At 55.7% G+C, this 19,184-nt stretch overlaps 1 protein-coding gene across 13 annotated transcripts in view; it reads left to right on the top strand.

The window, feature by feature from the left end:
* The first annotated feature begins 4,206 nt into the window (after nucleotides 1-4,206).
* The window catches only part of KIFC3 (kinesin family member C3), a 36,353-nt gene continuing 21,375 nt past the window's right edge, over nucleotides 4,207-19,184 (top strand). For 5 of the 13 annotated variants that reach the window (XM_055078817.1, XM_028477489.2, XM_028477488.2 and 2 more), the window contains exons 1-5: nucleotides 4,207-4,309; nucleotides 8,405-8,612; nucleotides 11,201-11,343; nucleotides 14,793-14,931; nucleotides 17,818-18,020. In XM_055078817.1, coding sequence (XP_054934792.1) covers nucleotides 8,447-8,612; nucleotides 11,201-11,343; nucleotides 14,793-14,931; nucleotides 17,818-18,020 — 651 coding nt within the window. In that variant the 5' untranslated portion in view covers nucleotides 4,207-4,309; nucleotides 8,405-8,446. Of the gene's footprint in view, nucleotides 4,310-8,404; nucleotides 8,613-8,733; nucleotides 8,988-11,200; nucleotides 11,344-14,792; nucleotides 14,932-17,817; nucleotides 18,021-19,184 lie in introns of those variants that run through there. The other 8 variants (XM_028477490.2, XM_055078818.1, XM_055078823.1 and 5 more) reach the window with 6 other exon arrangements.

Here is a 19,184-nt window from a genome sequence, read left to right as displayed (position 1 = left end):
CACGTCCTGCTGCTGGTGAGGAGTAAGACGCCTGCTTGCAGGGCTGGGTGCAGAGCCCCGCCCGTCCCTCCGGGATCTTGCCAGCTCTCTCTGTGATGTCCATGACAGGGCTGTTTCAGGGCTACTGGAAAATGGGGCTTCAAAACAGTGGCTAAGTGAGTCAGGATTACTTACTATGTGACTCAACTCCAGAAGGTATTCTCTGACTTCCAGAAACTGTTACCCAAGATCAGATCGTGCACTGAGACCCTATTCACAGCTGCAGGGTGCTCCTTACTGACCACACTGAAATCATTCCTTAAGGATCCTTTCACTTACTTCCTTTTGATAAGACTTATCGTTAATTTACATGGGAAGAAAGTCTGTTTGGATATGCTTAATGCACCCTGTTCTCTCCCTCTAAATTATAAGTGATCTAGCTATTTATTCAGCGAAAACTGATGTGATGCCAGGTACCTAGTGCCTGTAGGAGCTGAATCTGTAGCAGAGGCTTTACCTGTGACCAAGCCCGGAAAGGACCCTGCCCTCAAGGAGATGATGTTGTAGACAGGAGAGGCCTTTACAATCCAGTGTGGGAGGTGCTGCAGTGGGGTGGGCCGTCAGGGGACTGTGGTCTGGGAGGGTCAAGGAAGGTGACCTCTAAGCTTGAAGGACAGCAGGAGCCGGCCACGTGAAGGTGGGTGGAGGCAGGTGGGAGTGGGGTGAGGAGAGAGGCCTTCTGGGCAGGGAGAATAGCATTGCAAAGGCCTGGAGGCGATCGAATCTCAAGTCATTTAAACTGGAATATCATGTAAATCTTAGGTGTGCTTTACTCGGGGGTGCTATGAGAATCAGATTAAACACAGTGTGGCTTGTTATGGCCCCCTCTTTGCTGCCCTCTGTGCAGAAGAACCCTCAGGCCCTTGGCTACCTCTCAGATGGATGCCTGAGAGTTAAGGGGTTTCAAGCCCTTTGAACAACATTGGTGTTGCCCCTCACGCCCCCCATCGAGGGATGGGGTAGATGTAGATATGGGTCTGCAGTGTTCTGGCTACTGCATTCTTGTGGCCCTCCCGGGGACCCTCATGCCTCTGCCAGGAGGTAGGCAGGAGGTCGAGGTCAAGGCCAAAGGCTGAATCCAAGAGTCCTCACTCATGAGTTCAGGACCTCAGTGTTGGGGTGGCCGAGTTTCTGGCAAATCCTTCACTTTCCGTATGGCCAGGGAGAATTGGCAGCCTCCATAACAAACCATCAGTGAAGTTTCTGGGATAGAAATGACCTTGAAGTCTTTGGTATGTAGTTCCTGACTTTGTGCAATCTTAAATTCCGACAATCATGAAGGAAATCGGTTTTGCATTTCAAGGCAGAGTTTTGCTGGAATTCGGAAAATGCTTCCTCACACGTCTCAATTTTCTTTTTCCTTCACTGGTACTTTGAACTTTTTAAAAAAAATTTATTCATTTAATTTATTTATTTATGGCGGCGTCGGGTCTTCGCTGCTAAGTCTTCGCTGCTAAGTGCGGGCTTCCTCTGGTTGCGGCGAGCGGGGGCTACTCTTCATTGTGGTGCGCGGGCTTCTCATTGCGGTGGCTTCTCTTGCTGCAGAGCAGGGCTCTAGGCGCGCCGGTTTTAGTAGTTGTAGCACGCAGGCTCAGTAGTTGCGCACAGGCTTAGTTGCTCTGCGGCATGTGGGATGTTCCTGAACCAGGGATGGAACCCGTGTCCCCTGCATTGGCGGGCGGATTCTTAACCACTGTGCCACCAGGGAAGTCCCAAGGTGCTTTGAACTTAAACTCCAGCACCTATATACATATAGTAGTGCTATATGTTTGTGTATATGTATATATACACACACCTATTGGGTTCATATCTCAGCGCTACCACACACTGAGTTTGTGAATGAACTTTAGGAGGCTCAGTTTTCCCTCCTGAAAATGGAGGATATGACGGTACCCACCTCAAAGGGTGTTTGGGGTTACATGAGATCTTGTTTTTAAAGAGCTCAGTGTAGTGCCTGGCACAGTGATAGCTGTGGATAAATGGTCGCTATTATGTGCACAGAGGAAAAAAAACTGTACTAAAATGTTGGCAGCATTTCTCTCTAGTGGGTGGGATTATGGTTACAATGAACATCTATTACTTTGGTAATCAGAGAAAAAGAACAATAAATGTTATTATTAATTTAAAAATCTGGCTTTGGCTTTGTTGTAAGGAACCTGCAGTTAATGTCAACGAACAGACCACAAGTAAGACGTGGCCTCCGGTTCTGTTATCAGGACTTTATTATTATTTTTCTTATTTTTTATTTTTTTTCTGTATCAGGACTTTAAAGACAGACACCCCTACCTCACTGCCCTCCTCAATCAAATGCCAGGATCTGTAACAAAGGGAGATACTTGTTCAGGAATCTAGAGAAAATTTGCCCTCATCCAATCTTGCCGTCCCCCTGACCAGTGCTGTCTGGAGGGCAGACAGGGGGATTCAGAGAAGGTACCTCTCAAATTATGGCCTGCTCTCCCATTGGGAGGATTATCTGGGGTTCTTAGCTAGAAATCTCTCTCTCTCCAGGGAACCATTCCAGAAGTGTGACAGACACCCTCTATTGGGTCTGCACTGGGACATCTCAGTGAGAAAATAAAACACACACGAACCCACTTTCAGTAGGGGGATTGTGAGCGTCCTGGTGTGGCATCCAGAACAATCTGAGGCCCAGAACCTTGGCTCTGTCTCTGGTTGAGATTCTTGAGGGCCAGCCCAGCGCCTGCTCAGCAGCAAGAGACAGAACCCACCTGGAGCTGCACGGCCCCCTCCAGTCCCCTCCTTGCTCCTCCCGGGCCATCGGGCCGTCGTCCCCTGTTAAACAGGAAGAGGCAGAGCGCCCCCCGCCGCCCCACCCCGGGATTGTCTGCAGGACCATCAGCCTGCACTGGGCTGGCTTCTGAGTTTCTTTTCTCTCTCCTCCTTCCGCACCCTGGAGGGGGAATATTGCTGCTGACACTGGAGTGAAATGCCGCCTCTGTTTGGGAGACAAAGAACAGAGTGGCTCCTCCGGGTCAGCTTGTTCTCCTTGGCCGGCCGGCTCCCTGGCCTCCCCAGGCTTCTTCTGGGGCATCCTATGAGGAGGGCCGTCTGCGGCTACACCAGGAGCTGCTGCCTGCTCCGGAGCGGCTGCATTCTGAACGTGTTTTCACTGGAATGCAAAGGAATATTTTACCTTAAAAAAATCCCAAACAGCTTCCCCGCTCTGCAAGACGTTTATCTATTGAGGGGGGTGCGAGAGGGTAATAGGGTGGCTGAGGAGCAGGGGGCAGCAGGTGGTGCCCTGGCTGGGCAGGCAACCTGGCCTGTGTATTCCTAATAGAGCTAGTGAGAAATGTGTGTGAAAACCCGTGTTTAATGTGTGACAGTGCATGCCTGTGTGCACTAACTAGAGTGTGTGTGGAAGCGTGTACTGGGGTTTTAAAGCATGTATAGTCTGTAGTGTGACAAAGAGTCAGAGAGCGTGTGAGAAGGTGTGTGAGCGTGTGCAAGTGGATGTGTGTACTCAGGCGCATGAACAGCATTTGTGGGAAAGCATGGGGCTAAGTCTGAGCACCGTACAGGAATGTGAGTGCACGGGTTAAGTGTGTGAGAATGTGCAAGTGTGCACACATACTAGCTAGATTGTGTAAGAGTGTGTGTGTAGTGTGCGTGCTAGAAGGTCAAGAAGACGTGTACTAGAGGTTGTGAGAGCGTGGGAAGGGTAGCCAGGGAGCACTTGTAAGTATGCCTGTGAGTAGTAACTACTGTGTGCGAAAGTTTTGGAGTACTAGGCTTTGAGGGGGTGAGAACGAAAGTGTAAGTTTAAGTGCAAAAGTGTGGGGATGTGTGTGAGAACTGTGAATGTGTTCATGTGGACTCACTAGAGCATATGTGCAAACATACTTGAGAGCCACGTATACTGTGTACTGTATGTGAGCACGTAGAAGGTGCGTGTGCGCCAGAGGTGAGAACGCACGTGTGCACGGGCGCCTGTGGGGCGTGGGGACGCTCAACTGGAAGGTCTGAGCAGAGTGCGCGGCCCCACGTGCCAGTGTGAGTTTGTGTGTGTGTGCGCGCGCGCGCGCGAGAGAGAGCGCGCCCACCACCCACCTGGGTCTGAGCCGGTTGCCATGGGAACGCGCCGCGGGCCGGAGTTAATCATTTCCTGTGGAAAGTGTGCGGGAGGGGCCAGAGAGGGGCGGGAGCGGGGCGGGCCGAGGAGGCGGCGGCGTGGAGCTGCCTCCCGCGGGAGGGCCGGGCCGAGCCCCAGGCGCTGCGGCGACGCAGGGATCCTGCCTCCACCAGGCCGGTGAGTCCGGGGCTCGGGCGGGCTGAGGACGGGCTGGGCGCTCGGGTTCCGCCAGGCCTGTCGTTCGGAGTGCCGCGTCCTGGATCCCCCTGCCCGGCCCCGTTGGGGGGCGCAGGGAGGGCCGGGCCCCGGAGACCCGGCCCTGCGCTATCCCGCCCCCCCACCCTGCGCCGTCCAGCCTGAGCCGAGCAGGGCATGGGGGCGGCATGTCCCCTGGAATCCAAGCAGCCTCGGGACCCCCTTTCCGATTTCAATGGCCCGGGAAAGCAGGACACTGCCGGGGAACCGCGTGCCCGTCAGCGCCGCCCCCTCCCCTGGCACAGGTCCCTGCATCCGCAGGGCTCCCCTGAAGGCTGCAGTTTCGGGCCCTGCCACCCCGTAGGTCCCCTGGGCAGTTCACTTTCCCCTTCGCAGGGCCGGGATGGGGTGGGCCAGCCCCATGTTAGGAAGGAGGGCCTGGGCCGGTGCCGTCCTGGGCAGTGGGCGAAATTGAGCCTTTGACAGCGGTAGCCTGGGGCGGTTGGCGGAGGGGGGGGCCGGGAGGGAGCGGGCCCAGTAGGAGGGCGAGCCAGAAGCCACCTCCTTCAACCCCCTGTTGTGAGTTAGAGCAGAACTCTGGCGCAGTGAAGGGCCTGGTGCTGGCAGATTTTAAAGAGGAAGCTGCATATAAATTGGTACCATTTGCACCTCCGACCCCCAACCCCCCCAATACACACATCTGTCTCAAGGTTTGGGGTCGTGGCCACCCCTGGCCTTTCATCTTCTCTGGCTTTCTGTCTCCCTGAGGCTGAGTGAGCACGTACGCTGGCCCAGGCTGTTCCCCATGCCCTTGATAAAAGTAACCCTCTCCTTGGCCAGAGTCATTTTCAAGGAATGCAGTCTCAGAATGGGGCCCTGTATTTGCAGTGACTGGATTTTAGGGACATAGGGTCATGAGTTCTGCTGTCCTTATGGGCACCAGGGAGCAGAGATTTTGAAATCTGGGTTGACCTGCAAAACCCTGGACGTGTGACTGTGCGGAGGGGAGGTCCAGCCCCTGTCCAACCTCCTTGGTTGGACAACCTCCAGCCAAGCCTCCTGGGCAGCAGTCTCTGGGCAGTTGTCAAGTGTGTCCCCCAATCATTGCAATATCCCTGGTCTGGGGCAAGGGGGCTGTAGCTCTACCACCCTGGCCTAAACCCAGAGAGGCGGGTGCTGGCTCTCCTGCAGCCAGCCCTCTGCATCCACCCACCACTGGATAGAGATCACTGAAAAAATAAAATTTGGGTATTCTTTGTATATGCCGGTATTGTTCTGAATATTGTATATATGTATTGTCTAAACTTTACACCAAGCCTCTGAGGCAGAGTTCTCCCCCATTTCACAGATGGAGATACTGAGGCACAGAGACAGAGTAATTCTCCCAGGGTCACACATCTAGTAAGTGGCACAGCCGGGTTCTGAACCAGCTTTCCGTCATAACCACTCTACTCGTATGCCCCCATCACCTTGCCCCATGACCTAGGTTTTTGAGTCTCCAGCCTTGGGCTGTTTGAAAGTCCTTGATACTTCTGACCTTCACACCCCTCAGGCTGCTAAATTCAGCTGCTTTTTCCTCTTCAGGATCTTGCACACACCCTTCCTCTTTCTTCCTGATATCTTCCTGACTGCCTGGCAACTTCCCTTCCTGAAACCAACGAAATATTGTCTCCTTCTGTCCCTGCCCCCTCAGACTTAGCTGATCCCCTTTAAAAGTCTTCTCCCTCAATTGTGACATCGACCTTCAGTGTCCTCCGCCATCTCACCTTCCCAGCGGCTTGGCATGCAGGTGGAGCCTGTCTCACTCCCTCCTCATCCCTTGGGCAGCTGAGCCTCAGGCTTGCTTGTGTGCCCAGCTCCGTGCCAAGCAGCCTGGAGAAGGGGACGTCTGGCTGCTCCTCCTGGTTCCTTCCATTCCACACTGGTCCATCTCCATTTCCTCAGTGGAGCTGCCCACATATTGGATTAGCCTCCACCCCGCCCTTTGGCCAGCAGTCCCGCCCCCTCCCAGGGAGACTGCATCCAGGAGCCTCCTCCTCCAAGTTGTCTTCCTTAGTCCAGGAAGGCAGAGACCATGACTCCCTAGTCAGGAGCCTGGCATTCTTCCAGGGCTCAGCTCTGCGAACATCGGTCACCAGATGTTCAGCCCACCCATCCTTGCACTCTTCTCTTGCCTCTCGATGCTTCAGTCATTCCTGTCCCTCTGTTGACCCAGCATGTGCAAATCTCTCATATTCTAAATACCACATCCTCTCCTTCCCATCCTAGCCAGCTTCTCCAAAGTGAAGGAAGTGGCAGCTTCCTCTAGCCCCCATCCCCCTTGGGCCTTCCCACATCTGCCCTCTGCCCTGCTCCACTGACCTTTCTTCCAGTTTGACCTCTCCGTGGCATGGTTCCCTGGGAACTGACCATCCTCTCCTTCCCACTCACTCTCCGGTCACCTCTGAGGCCTCTGCACCTGCCTGGTGCTCCTGCCACCTCTGACCTTCCTTCTCCAGCTTTTCTTCCCACTTGGAGTGAGCTCCATCCTTCTTGGTTGCCTCTCATCTTGCACCACCTTCGGTGATTGCATTCTCACCTGTGCCACAGTGACCCCCGTCAGCCTCCTGGTTCTGTGTCTCCATCTCCGGCCCTGCTCTCTTCCAAGCTTAAGTTTGAGCTTTTGTGTGCATTCATTTCCGGGCATTCACCCAAAAGCCATCACCAGGTGTTTGGTGTGGATGTAGCTTCGCTCTAGGCTGGGTGCTGTGGGACCCACCCTGGGAAGTGATAGAGGGTCAGGGGAGATGGACACTGTTCAAACAGATATATTTACTGCCTGGTAGAGAGCGGTCAGTGCAGTGAGGGATGGGGAAAGTGGCCTACAGCCCAGGTGGCACCGTAAGGAAGTCCTTGGGTGCCTCCAACTCCATTTTAAAACCAAAAGCAAACTCCACATTGCCCCTCTGAGCTGACTTGGCTTCTTCTATAATTGGCATTACTTGTTGTCTGAGTCTGGGACCACAGCTTGGTGTCACCTTAAATGCCCTCAGAACTGCTTTGCACACAATAGGTGCTCAATAAAGACTTGTGTAGTAAATGAAGTCTGTTCTGTTCATTTGCTCTGTTCATAAGGGCCCCACGGAGCTTTCTACTCAGCCCAGTGTTCCCCACCCCCACCCCCATTCTCCATACCACCTGGTGCCTCCCTGTATCCTGTTTTGATTGTGGAGGTTTGTTGAGGTGTTTACCTCCCTCCTGACAGAGAGCTTTGAGGCCATATCTCTCCTGATCAAAGAGGACCCCTGGCAGGTGCCTGGCACACAGCAGGTACTGGGTAAATAATTATTAAATGAGCAATGAATCAATCTTTGTATTTCAAATCCTAGCTCGGTGTCTGCCAGTTGTAGGTACAGTGTGAAGGCTAGTTGAATACAAGAATGAGCTGATTTTAAGAGAATTTGGGGCTTCCCTGGTGGCGCAGTGGTTGAGAGTCCGCCTGCCGATGCAGGGGACACGGGTTCGTGCCCTGGTCCGGGAAGATCCCACATGCCGCGGAGCGGCTGGGCCCGTGAGCCATGGCCGCTGAGCCTGCGCGTCCGGAGCCTGTGCTCCGCAACGGGAGAGGCCACGGCAGTGAGAGGCCCGCGTACCACAAAAAAGAAAAAAAAAAAAGAGAATTTGCTATATGTAAGCCTGACGTCACGGCCATAGTCAAGGCCCCTTCTGAATAGATTCCTGGAGACGCTGTTGACTGGTGCTTCCTCCATATGGGGCTGTGACCTGTCTTTATGCTGCCAGGCTCCGAGTGGAGGGGCTGAGATGTGGGCTCTCCACATTGTGCTGCAGACACACCTGATGGGCTCCCTGCCCAGTTCTGAGCCTCCCTTCTCCTTAACTAGTACCCTGAAATGGTGATAGGCTGTGTTTCAGCCCGTGAGCCCAGGGGCTCCTTGGGGGACATTCGAGTTGGGGCTCTGGGTAACAGGTGACCCAGTTCAGCGGACCGTTCCAGATGGTGGGCTCCGATCAGCTTGGGATGGGGGCGGAGGGTGCCGGCTAGCGGGCTTCAATCTCGCTTTCTTGCTCTCTCCGCAGGCTGCCCGACGCCCGGAGGAGGCTGCTGAGCCCCGCCGGGCCATGGTCCCGTCTCGCAGGACGTGGAACCTGGGAGCCACGCCCTCGCTGCGCGGCCTGTGGCGAGTGGGCCGGGCCGGGGAGCCCGAGCCGGGGATGGCTCGCCCCGCCCCAGCCAGCCCGGCCGCCCGCCCTTTCCCACACACCGGCCCGGGGAGGTTGAGAACTGGTGAGTCCGCATTTTTAAAATGCCTCTTTATTTCCTTTCCTTCCTCCAGATACCAGCGATGAGATCGGGGTTTCTGGCAAGTTCCTAGGCTCAGTCTGAGCTGTCAGGTAATTACAGGGTACCGGCAGCCCGCGAGCCGGGCGTGGAGTCAGGGCGTCAATTTCGCTGGGCGCTTCTGCCCCGCGCCTGTCTGTAAAGAGAAGCCCGGGACGCCGAGTTAAACGTTAACGCAGTCTGTAGCGCAGGGGGAGAACGCCGCGGACAGCCACGCGCTCCTTGGCCCGGCCAGGTGGCTGTGGCTCGGCGATCCGCCTTTCCTCGGCGGCGGAGCGCTCGTGGTCTCGCTCCGGTTTCTGCCCGCGGCCGGTAAACAAGGTAGGTGAACTGCTGCCCGGTGCCCTGCGCGGAGCTGACACTTGATTCCGCCAGGGCTCGTCCGCGGGTGGCGAGGAGTGGACGGAGGCTGCTCCCAGAGCGTGGCCTGGCAGGGAGTGGGTGCCGTGCGCTTCTTTTAGGTGCCATCCACGGTGGCCCCGACAGCAGGTGGGCAGTGAGGGAGTCCCCAAGTCTGGGCCCCCGCTGTGCCCCTGGGGGAGCTGTCAACAGCAGCTCTCCTTTCTGGGTCATGTCCCCTGGTGCCTCCAGCGTCAAGAAGTGGGCAGCTCCTCTGATTTCCCGGTGGGAGCTAGATCGTCAGGACCGGGGAGCTGCCCCATGACTATCTGCCAGCCTTGGCTTGGGTAGGTTGTCCTGTAAATGTGGGGACCCGGGGGGATCTTCAGACAAGATACCTTCAGGGGTTTGCTGTCTGACTGCTCCTGACCTACGGGGAGAGGGCTGTAGATTGCCAGCTTGTCTGAGCTGGCAGAGTCCCTCCAGGACATCGGGTCCAAGCCCCTCTATGTACGGAAGGGAAGACTGAGGCCCAGAGAGGGCACATAGCAAACTCCAGTTCCCTCTCTCTCATCACACTTGTGCCATAGGTGGCAGCCAGAGTGCTGCCCTCCGAAGTGTCTCTGCAGGGGACAGTGAGGCTGGGGGTGACCCTGGAGGCTGCCGGGGAAAGCTTGGGCTTTTGGATCAGGTAGCCCCAGTTGTCTGGAAGGGGCTGAAGGTGGTCTCTACCCAACAAGGTTGTCCAAAGGATTAAAGATGAACGAACAGTATTGCTTTTCTGGTAAAAAAAAAAAAAAAAAAAAAAAAAAAAAAAAAAAAAAAAAAAAAAAAAAAAGAAAAAGAAAAAAAAAAGAAAGCAAGAATTGAAAAAAAAAACAAAAACATGTTCTCTTGGAAAACAAAAACACAGAAAAGTATAAGAAGGAAAATAAGAATCATCTATAAGCCTGTCACTAAACATTTTATATAGTTCCTTCTAGTCTTATGTGTGTGTGTATTGGTCTCTTAAATTAGTATTATGAGGATTATATGACCATACAGACTTTTATCTACTTTTAAAATTTAAGACAAAGGTCCAGGGAAGTCGTTTGTGTGAAATGCTAAGTGTGGTGCCTGCCACTGGGTAGAGCCTCAGCCAGTGTGGACGTCCCTGGGCCCCTCTACCTTCACCCCCCTCTTATTGCTGCCTTGAGAAGGGTAGGCAAGCAGAGGGTGGGGTAGCACATGGGACTGGAATACTGGCTCTCGGTGACCCTGGGCACATGATTAACCCTTCTGGGTCTCCGGTTCCTACCTCTCAGGGTTGTTGTGAGGAGCTGATGGCCTGCATTGCTGGCTACCTTCTGTGTGAGCACTTTACATGTGTCACCCCGTTTAATCCTCATCACAGGACTGAGCTTGGTTCCTTATGCCCATTGTATTGACAGGGAAACTGAGGATCAAGAAGGGCAATAAGGCCTGGAAAGCACTTGGCCCAGTGCTGGCATTCAGGATGTGATTGCCCCCCAGGGTGGGAGCTCTGCGGCTTGCCCTGTGAGGCGAATCCCCTCTCCCACCCCGTCTGGTCCCACAGGGTGTGGTGGTGGGTCAAGGGAGGGGTGAATGGGGTGTCGCTGCTGCAGCCCTCTCCCCCCATCCAGTGAGGGAGGCAGTGTGTCAGAGGCTCGAGAGGATGTGCCTTAACTGGTCCTGAGTGTGTTTTTGGAGGCTGCAGGGACCACGCCACCAGCGTGGGGTTGGTCTTTATGAAGGCATGGGAGAAATTGCCACCTAGAGGCAGCCTCGGTAATGAGGCCGCGGCCCCAGGGTGCATCTCCTGTGAAGATTAGCGCAGCCAGGGTGGCATCAGCTTCCTTCTGCTGCTGTCTGTAGAGGGTGTTCGTGGGCAGGTGCCAGCCCTAACGCCACCGTGGAGGGAGGGGAGCCCGCCACCTCCCGCGGGGTCTTGGGCGACTTCCTGCAGAGGATCCCAGGGCGGCTTGTGGTTAGGAAGGCGCACAGCCCCCGCCGAGTGCCAGGCCTTCCCTCTGTGTAGGGCAGGCATGTGAGGGCGTGTGAGTCCCTCCTGGCAGCACCTGGGCTGCCTGGAGTGTGTGAAAGGGGAGCTCAGCCGCGGGCCTGGCCAGAGGTCCCCGGCCAGCAGTCTCCAGCCAGCGTCAAGCATCTCACCTGTCTCCTCTGTCCTGGGACAGGGCGTGGAAGAGACAGCCCGGCTGGCGGCGACGAGGACTCCAGCACCCGAAGTGCAGCTCGCCCGGCCCTGGCTCAGTGCCGAGCCCTCAGCGTGGACTGGGCGAGCCCCGGGAGCCCTCACAGGCTCTACCTGACCCTGCAGGTGAGCCCTGGGGCGGTCAGAAATGCCAGGGCTCGAGCTGGGCCAGTGTGCCGTGGCCCTCTGAGCTCCAGCAGCTTCCTTCTCCGGGGAGGGAAGCAGGGAGGGAGAGCTGGGGACCTGCCTTCTGCCTCTTGCCAAGCTCCTCATGGCACATCCACCCTGAGCCTGCCTGAATGGGGCACTTGGCTTATTAGGTTAGCTCGGGGGGAAATCTCACAGGAGATGACAGCAGCTTTTCAGCCACGCCCTGGCTGAAGTGTTAAAGTGGGAACTGTGGGGCCTTCAGTGAGGAGCTATTAGGAAGATGGGCAGGTTTTTAGCGGAGTTGTTTATTCCCACTGGGGCATATGAGTCCATGGGGCAATACTTATTTACCTTTCCTCGTTTAATTTGAGAACCTAAAGCTAGACAGAGGACTCTGCCAAAACTTGGGTTCTTTTCTCTTGCAGTTATCACTGCAAGTCAGTTATCATGTGACTTTCAAAAGACAAACTTTACATATATATGTGTAGTATTTGGTTGTAGAATTAATACATCATGATGGCAATAATAATAGCTACTCTTCATTGAACACTGACTTTGTACCAGGCTTTGTGGCATGTATTGTATGTCTCACATCAGTCCAAGACACAGTTACTGTTTTATGTGAGTTTTATGGATGAAGTAAGGGAGGCTCAGAGAGGTCAAGTAACTTGCTACTGGTCACACAGCAATTTGGGATCTGAACATGATGAGCTTTATAACACATGGTATAAAGAATTCACACGTGGCAGGAATATAATATCTAGAAATTGAATGTCTCCTGTCGTCCTGTATCTTTGAGAAATCCACTATTAAGGGTTTGAGGTTAATTTATCTTTCCTGTACAACCACTTGATTGGATTTATACAATTTTTATTCTTTATTTTTACCTTCTGTTCTGTGACTAGCTCTCTCCCTCAACGGTAAGTCTTGGTTATTTCTTCACGCCTGTCAATATATAGAGAACTACCTCATTCTTTTAAACTGCTGCATAATATTCTACTTCAGGGTTTATCTAACTGATCCTCTGTATTGTTTCTGATTGCAAAGAGATCCTTAAACAAATACCTATGCATTCATGCAGCTGTAGCTTGAGCAATTTCAGGATGGCACAGGCTCTGCAATTTTTAAATGGATGCATTTGTTAACAGATATTTATGAAGTGCCTACTCTGTGTTAGCTGCCAGAACACAGCAAAAAAGAGAAATAGACCCAGCAGTCTAGCAGAGAGGCCAGGAATAATCAAATGATCACAAATGTATGCGCAAACATTGACACCGTGGCCGAGGATGAAGGACCAGAGTTATCTGGGGGTGTTGCCAAGGCCCCTCCCCCCCAAGAAAGATTGTGCATGAGAGGGCCACCTTGAAGGGACACACGCAGATGGAGGGCAGGAGGGGCTGTGGGAAATATGTGCCCTTTGTGTTTGTCCTCCCTCGTGTGGCCCCAAGCCGGGTCTGAACATGGACCCCTTGTTTGTTACTTCAGGGACAATCTTGGGCTTCTGGGTTTTTGTCAGCCCTTCTTATGTGGTTCATCTGAAAACGGGACCAAATGGTCCCTCTTTTATCTATAAGGTCTGCGAGAAAAGCATGTTGCAGGGACAGTTAAAGAAACTGTTTTTATGTTAAAGAAACCATTTTTTATGACTTGAGCCATTGGTAGTTAAATCGGGAGGTGGTCAGAAACCAGCGGCCTTGAGTTGGGCGGAGGCTCTGTTCTTGAATTTTGATTATGGGGTGTTGGGTTGTGGTTGCCGCTGAGTCCTGGGGTCAGCAGGTCTGCTGAGGATCTAAGAACCAGCAACCAGTTTCCACAGTTGTGTCCTGGGCCGTTGAAGCTTCATTCTCTTTATAGGGGCTGCAAGGTGGGCGGCAGATATGGGGCCCAAGTAGGGACCCAGACACAGTGAGGGGACCCAGTGGGTCCCCTGCCAGCTTCTCAAGCAGTTACAACCTGAGTCGCTCCCTTCGGAGGCTGCAGAACTTCCCAAACCCCGCCCGGGGGCCTGTCTGCCCATCCTGTGGCTTGGCCAACAGGCCAGAAATAGTGTAACCTTTGCTCTGGGCGGCAAATGGAAACTTCCATCTGCCTCCATTGCGACCACCAATGACAAGGCTGCTCGTGCTGGTGTGGCAGTTGGTCACAGGGTGGGGACAAAATTAAGTCCCGGGAATTTTCCTAAATACGAGAGACTGCTCACCATCCTCCCTTCTCAAGTAGAAAGTGGAGTTGCTGTTTTAAGAATGAGGAAATGAAACTCCAGGGAAGGTAAGTAACTTGCCCACAGTCACACAGCTCACCTGAGCCAGGCTTCACACCCAGGGCCTTTCCCATCCCAGGCTCTAGCATTTGTCTTTTTGTTTTGAATAAGGTGGGCACAAAGACACACACAAAAGCGTCTGTAATCTGCCTTGCCAGATAACTTCTGTTATCAAAGATAACAAAGCAGAACACCATAGATGCTTACAAGGTTAAAAACGCAAATGCCAAAAAGATTCAGAATGAAATGTAAAGGCTTTCCTTTCTTCCCACTCTCTCTCGGTTAAGTTTCTTTTGATTTCCCCCAAAGTTTAAGCGATGCATATTTCTCCTCTTAGCCCCTGCACCATCATCTGACCTCTCAGAGAAAACCAGTGTATATTTCCCCAGATTTTTTTTTTTTGGAGGCCTCTTTTATTTCCATTATCCTTAAATGGAATCGCACTTTATGTGCGGTTCTGCTGCTTGCCTTGGACGTCTTTCTGTGTGAGTTGCAGGTGGTTTTCTCTGCGTGAAAGCCTCTTTCTGCCTGTCTCCTCCATCTCCCCACCAGTTCACTGGTCTGTTCTACCTCAGCCTTCTTTGCCTTGGTTCCTCCTTGACCTAGAGACAGGGTCCAGCGGTCCCGGATAGCCATGCCGGCGGGTGGGCCACGGCCTTTCCCTGCTCATAGGGACCCGTGAGCCCCCTCCTTGGCAGTCCCAGGCTGGTGCCGTCTGAAGGTGAGGGCAGCTGACGACATGGTGGGGGGCGGCGGGCATTGCCCTGAGACTGCTGCGTGCCTGGTGGGGCTGGACAAGCCTGTGAATGTTGGGACGGTGCACCTGAAGCGATCAGACCACTGCGGTGGTGACTCGGGGCTCACAGCTCAGCCGAGCGAGCTTCACCTGAGGGTCTCTAAGTGCCCAGGAGCCTTGTTTGCTGGTACAGAGGGCTGGCTGCTGATGGGGGCCAGGAGAACGCACTGCCCCCCTCTCGCTGTGAGATCTGGGCGTGTTTGCTTCCGGACTCCGGGGCCTCGCCCCCACCCACACCGTGAGGGATGGGCTGGCCGGGTCTGAGGTCCTCACCAGCTCCAGGAGCGCACCGTCCTCAGGCTCAAGGGGGGTCCCCTCCCCGCCGCAGTCCCCCCCCTTCACCTGAGGATTCTGGTTGTGTCTTGGCAGCAGGCCCTGCGGGACAAGGGGTGCGAGAGCAAGAGTCAGGGGGCGAAAGAAGAGAAACTCCTGAAGAGGCAGGCGCCGGCCCCCAGGCGGGGCCGGGAGGCCCAAGAAGCTGGTGGCACCATGAATGTAGAGAAAACAGGTAAAGGAAGTCTGCCCGCTGACCCGGCACAGCCCAGGCTAAAGCCGGTGTCGGAGGGGAGGCTCTTGTCCCAGACACCGTCCCCTGGAGGTGGCCCCCTGGACGTGGAACTCAGAGACTACAGCCTGCCCGTCCCCACTCCAGGGACACCCTCCTCCCAGTGCCGCTGCCGGGCCACCGGTGATAAGCAGCTTTGGCCGCCATGGGCTGGGGTTGAATTTCCCCGCTTTTTGTCTTTTCCGCAGCGCCTGTCAAAAGCAGGGTGAAGGTGGCAGCCTCAAAGACGCCACCTCCTGCAGAGAGAGGCCTGACCCCCTCCTTTTGTCTCCGTGGGTCCGTCAGGGACCCAGAGGCCCTAGGACAGGGCTTCGCTCTGCTGCGTCAGGGCTGGGAAAGAGGAGCTGGTGGCTCCACTCTTCTCCGGCAAGGCTGACAGGTTCTGGAAGAGGCTGTGTGCCCCCTTTGTGGGGTTCCCCAGCAAGAACCCAGAGCCCAGCAGTTACTGGGAAAGTGCATCCTCAAGGAGCCCGAGGGGAAGGCCAAGAGCGAGGGGGGAAAAGGAGCTGGCCTTTCTCTCGTTTGCCTCCTCCTGTCAGAGCTTGATTTGTGTGTCTGAACTTGCGAGGTGGAAGGAACCACTCCCTTCTCTGAGGTTGATCCAGAGCCGCCTTCACCCGTGGGCCTGGCACTGATTCGGGGGCTGCTGTCGGGGTCTGGCCGGGGTGTGGAAGGGGGGGCGTCGTCCAGCCAATCCGGAGGACTGACTCTTGTCAGTGGGTCCGGGGCTGGGACCCCCGAGCCTGAGCATCCTTGAGGGGCCGTGTCCAGGCAGGGTCTCTGAGAAAAAAACTGTCTTCTGAAAACTCGGACTGACAGCTGACCTACCAGGAGGGTGCAAAGGTCCCTCAGTCCCCGCCCTTAAGTGCCCCTTTGATCTCATCTCTTCTTCTTCTGCTGTTGTCCCTTAGCTTCCTCTAGGTCTTTTCTTGCCCAGCAAGCGCTCTCCGGGCCCCTCTTGGCTCCCCTGACACACGGGCGCTGTGCCCAGGTCAGGGTGACCTCCCCTGGCTGTGGGCTCTGAGGGTGAGATGAGCAGTGTCCCGGGCAAGAAGGGCTATTCCACGTCCTGCTGGGTGACACTCACTCACACCTGCGCGTCTCTCGTGGGTTCCAGGCTCTTGCCCAAGGTTGCCTCTGGATAAGGACCATTGTCCCCATTTTACAAAGGAAGCCCCTGAGGGGCCCTCCCACACGTCTCTGAAGTGGCAGAACCAGCTCTTGGACCTGGAGTCAAGAGCATTTCCTGCCACACCGCGGCAGTCTGCAGAGGGCAGAGGGCTGTGCTGGTCACATGCTGCCCACGGCAGCCCCGCGTGCAGGCCTGGAAGCATCCGTCTGAGCTCGCTCTCTCTAGAACAGATAGCAGAAGCTTGGCCAACTGTGTGTGACATGCATGCTGTGTCACATGCAGGCCGCGCGGCCAGGGCTCCTAGCCAGCCAGTGATGGCCCCTGTTCCAGCTTTCCAGAGGGCCTTGAGTCGGAGCCGTCCCTCAGGGTTGGAAGGAAGCGAAAAGGCAGTCTGTGTGTGCGTGGCCTGCTCCCTTTAGAGGGAGAGTGGCTTCTCACTGTCTACCTCTCCTGGGCCCAGTGCTGAGATGTCCTGCCCAGCCTGGAATCAGCTCCATCTGGGCTCCCCGCTCCAGCCCAGTCCAAAAGCCAAGCTGCTGTTTTGGCTTCTGTGCTGTCTCAGTGAGCACACTTGCCACCTCCCTGTGGGTTGAAGCTGGGATGTGTGACTTCAGGTGCAGGTGGCTTTGTTTCCAGAGTCTGGGATCCCCCCGCCACCGAGTCCTGCCCACACAGTGTGGCGGAGCCGACACCCTGGTGCTCTGAGGTAGGGTGGAGGCTCGTGGCCCGCAGACGCCACTCTTCATGCTTCACTCTTGGACACTTGGCCCTGCCTCTCAGGCCTTGGCCAGGACTCGGATTGGGCTGCCGGAAGATCCTCCCCTTCCAGCCTCTCCTCTGCCCCACTGCCCCGCCTCCTTGCCAGTTCCCCACCTGCAGAGACTGTGGCCATTCTTGGGGCCATCAAAGCAAGCTGTGACAAGCATGCCAGGCCCCATTGGCAGGTCACAGGCCTTGATTGTGTGTCTCTGTCCTTCCCTCTGTCCGTCTGTGTCTCTCCTGCTCTCGGTGACAGGACGGTGGAAGGCTGGGGCGCCACCCACCCCTGTGTGTATCCCTTCCTCGTGCCTGCGAGGTCTCTGTGCTCCATCCCGCAGGGGTCCGCCTGGGAGCGCGCTGGCTGTGTTCCTGCCCACGTGCTGTGTCTATCCCCATGTCCTGGTCTGTCTGTCCCTTGCACGCGCACACCTCCACTTGCTCCCTCTCCGTGCGCGGGTAACCACTCCCAGTGGAAGGCAGGGGGCAGCCTGGGGAGCCCCGCCTCTCTTCTGTACTCTGGAGAGGGGGGGTTTGGGCTTTAAAGAAGTCAGGCTCCACCAAGGATAGTGTTTTCTGGGGAGAGAACAGCTGTTGCTAGAGCTATGTCTTTCTCAGCTGCAAGTCCATGCAGGCTGGCCATGGAGAGGGTATTACGCATCAGACCTAGAACACAGGCTTTGGGGGAATAATCAGCGGAAGCTGCTTTCCTAAGTCCTGGTCTAGGCGGTTCCATCCCCCAGAAGCTGCCTGCTGAAGCGGCTTCCTCCGAGGCAGGCCCCGGAGGCACCCGGCTAACCCATGCTGCTGCTGCCCCCAGCCCTTGCCCGGCTCCCTCGTCCCCTCTGCTTGCATCCCCTCCCCTGCCATGACGGGCCCCCTCTCCTCGGCCAGGCTGGGGCCTCTGCTGCCCTGCTGATCGGCGGCTACTTTGCTCATAGGTGGGCGGCTCTTTGGCAGCGGGAGGTGCTCGAGCCTGTCGGGGCCGCCAGGTGCGGCCCCCGTGGTACGTAGGATGGTGGAGGCCATGTCCCAGCTGCAGGAGGAGAAAGCCCAGCTACAGGAGGAGCTGGTGGCCCTACGGGAGAGGCTGGCTGTCTGCGACAGTGATCAGCAAGCCACATCCACCCAGCTGCAGAATCAGGTACCTGGGGAGGATGGGACGGGCTGAGGCCACTGCCCACCGTGGAGCAGGTCGGAGGACATCGTCCAGGGTACCCGGAACCCACCAGCCCACCAGCATAATGGACAGATGGGGTCTCCTCCCCTGGCTTGGGAGTGCACAAGAGGGCGAGGTGGCGAGAATCAGAGGCCTGGGCCTCCCATCCTGGCCATCCGTGTGCCCCATTCCTGGGGTTACCAGGGGCCAGGACCTACCTCTCCAGAAGCGACAGGCAGCATGTGTAGGCGTGAGCGGAGCAGGAAAGCGCAGGGGTGTTCCCGTCCCGAGGCCAGTGCTGAGTCCACTCCATCTTCCGAGGTGCCCTGGCTTGGGCAGCCCAGGTGGACCAAACTCATTGCAGAGGTCACCCCACGGAAAAGTGGCAGGAAATGAGAGGCTGGCGTGTGTGCGAGTGAGAGAAGGGAGCTCTCAAATCTCTGGAAGCCCTAGAAAGTGAAGGTTCTAGGGCTTCTCCTTTGTTGGCTGGCCAGGAGGACGGTGGGGACTCCACAGTCCCTGTGGGCTGACCCCTAGCCCTCCTCCGCGTGCCTGACTAATTCACCCCCCTTCCCATCACCACCTAGACCCCGAGGCCCCTTTCCTGGGGCTCAGCTCCCCACTCTTAATTGTCCGTGTCTGTCTCTTGTGCCTGTGTCTGACCCTCCCCACTTCCCCAAGGCTCCCAGCCCCGTCTCCAAACCATCCCCGTGTTGGAGCCCATGCCTGAGGTCCTGGGCCTGAGCTCTCTCTGGAAAGCCCTGCCTTCGGTTGGGTCAACTTCTTTCTCTGTGATTTCCCAGCATGTGGACCTTCTACTCGAGGGAACGTCACTGAATACCGTGCCTTGTTCTCAGTTCCAGGGGCAGCAGATTATTTTCATGCACTTTTAAAATGCAGCATTTTTCCAGCTTACAAGTGCGTCCTCAAGAACTCTGTCCTGACCACCTGTCCTTGGCTGAGTTGGGTGGGCCTCTTTGGGGCATCCCTAGTGCCCTGTGTCTCCCTCTTGTACAGCGACCCCATTGTTTGCTGCCTCTGGGCCTGTCTGCCCCACTAATGGGAGCTCCTCGTGGCAGGTGTGACACACCAGCTTTGTATCACTGTTGCCTCCTGCGGTGCCCTCCTGTCTTTCTGCCTCAGATGTCT

Source organism: Physeter macrocephalus, chromosome 17 (genome assembly GCF_002837175.3).
Source record: "Physeter macrocephalus isolate SW-GA chromosome 17, ASM283717v5, whole genome shotgun sequence".
Lineage (NCBI taxonomy): Eukaryota > Metazoa > Chordata > Mammalia > Artiodactyla > Physeteridae > Physeter > Physeter macrocephalus.
This window is presented reverse-complemented; position numbering and strand designations above follow the sequence as displayed.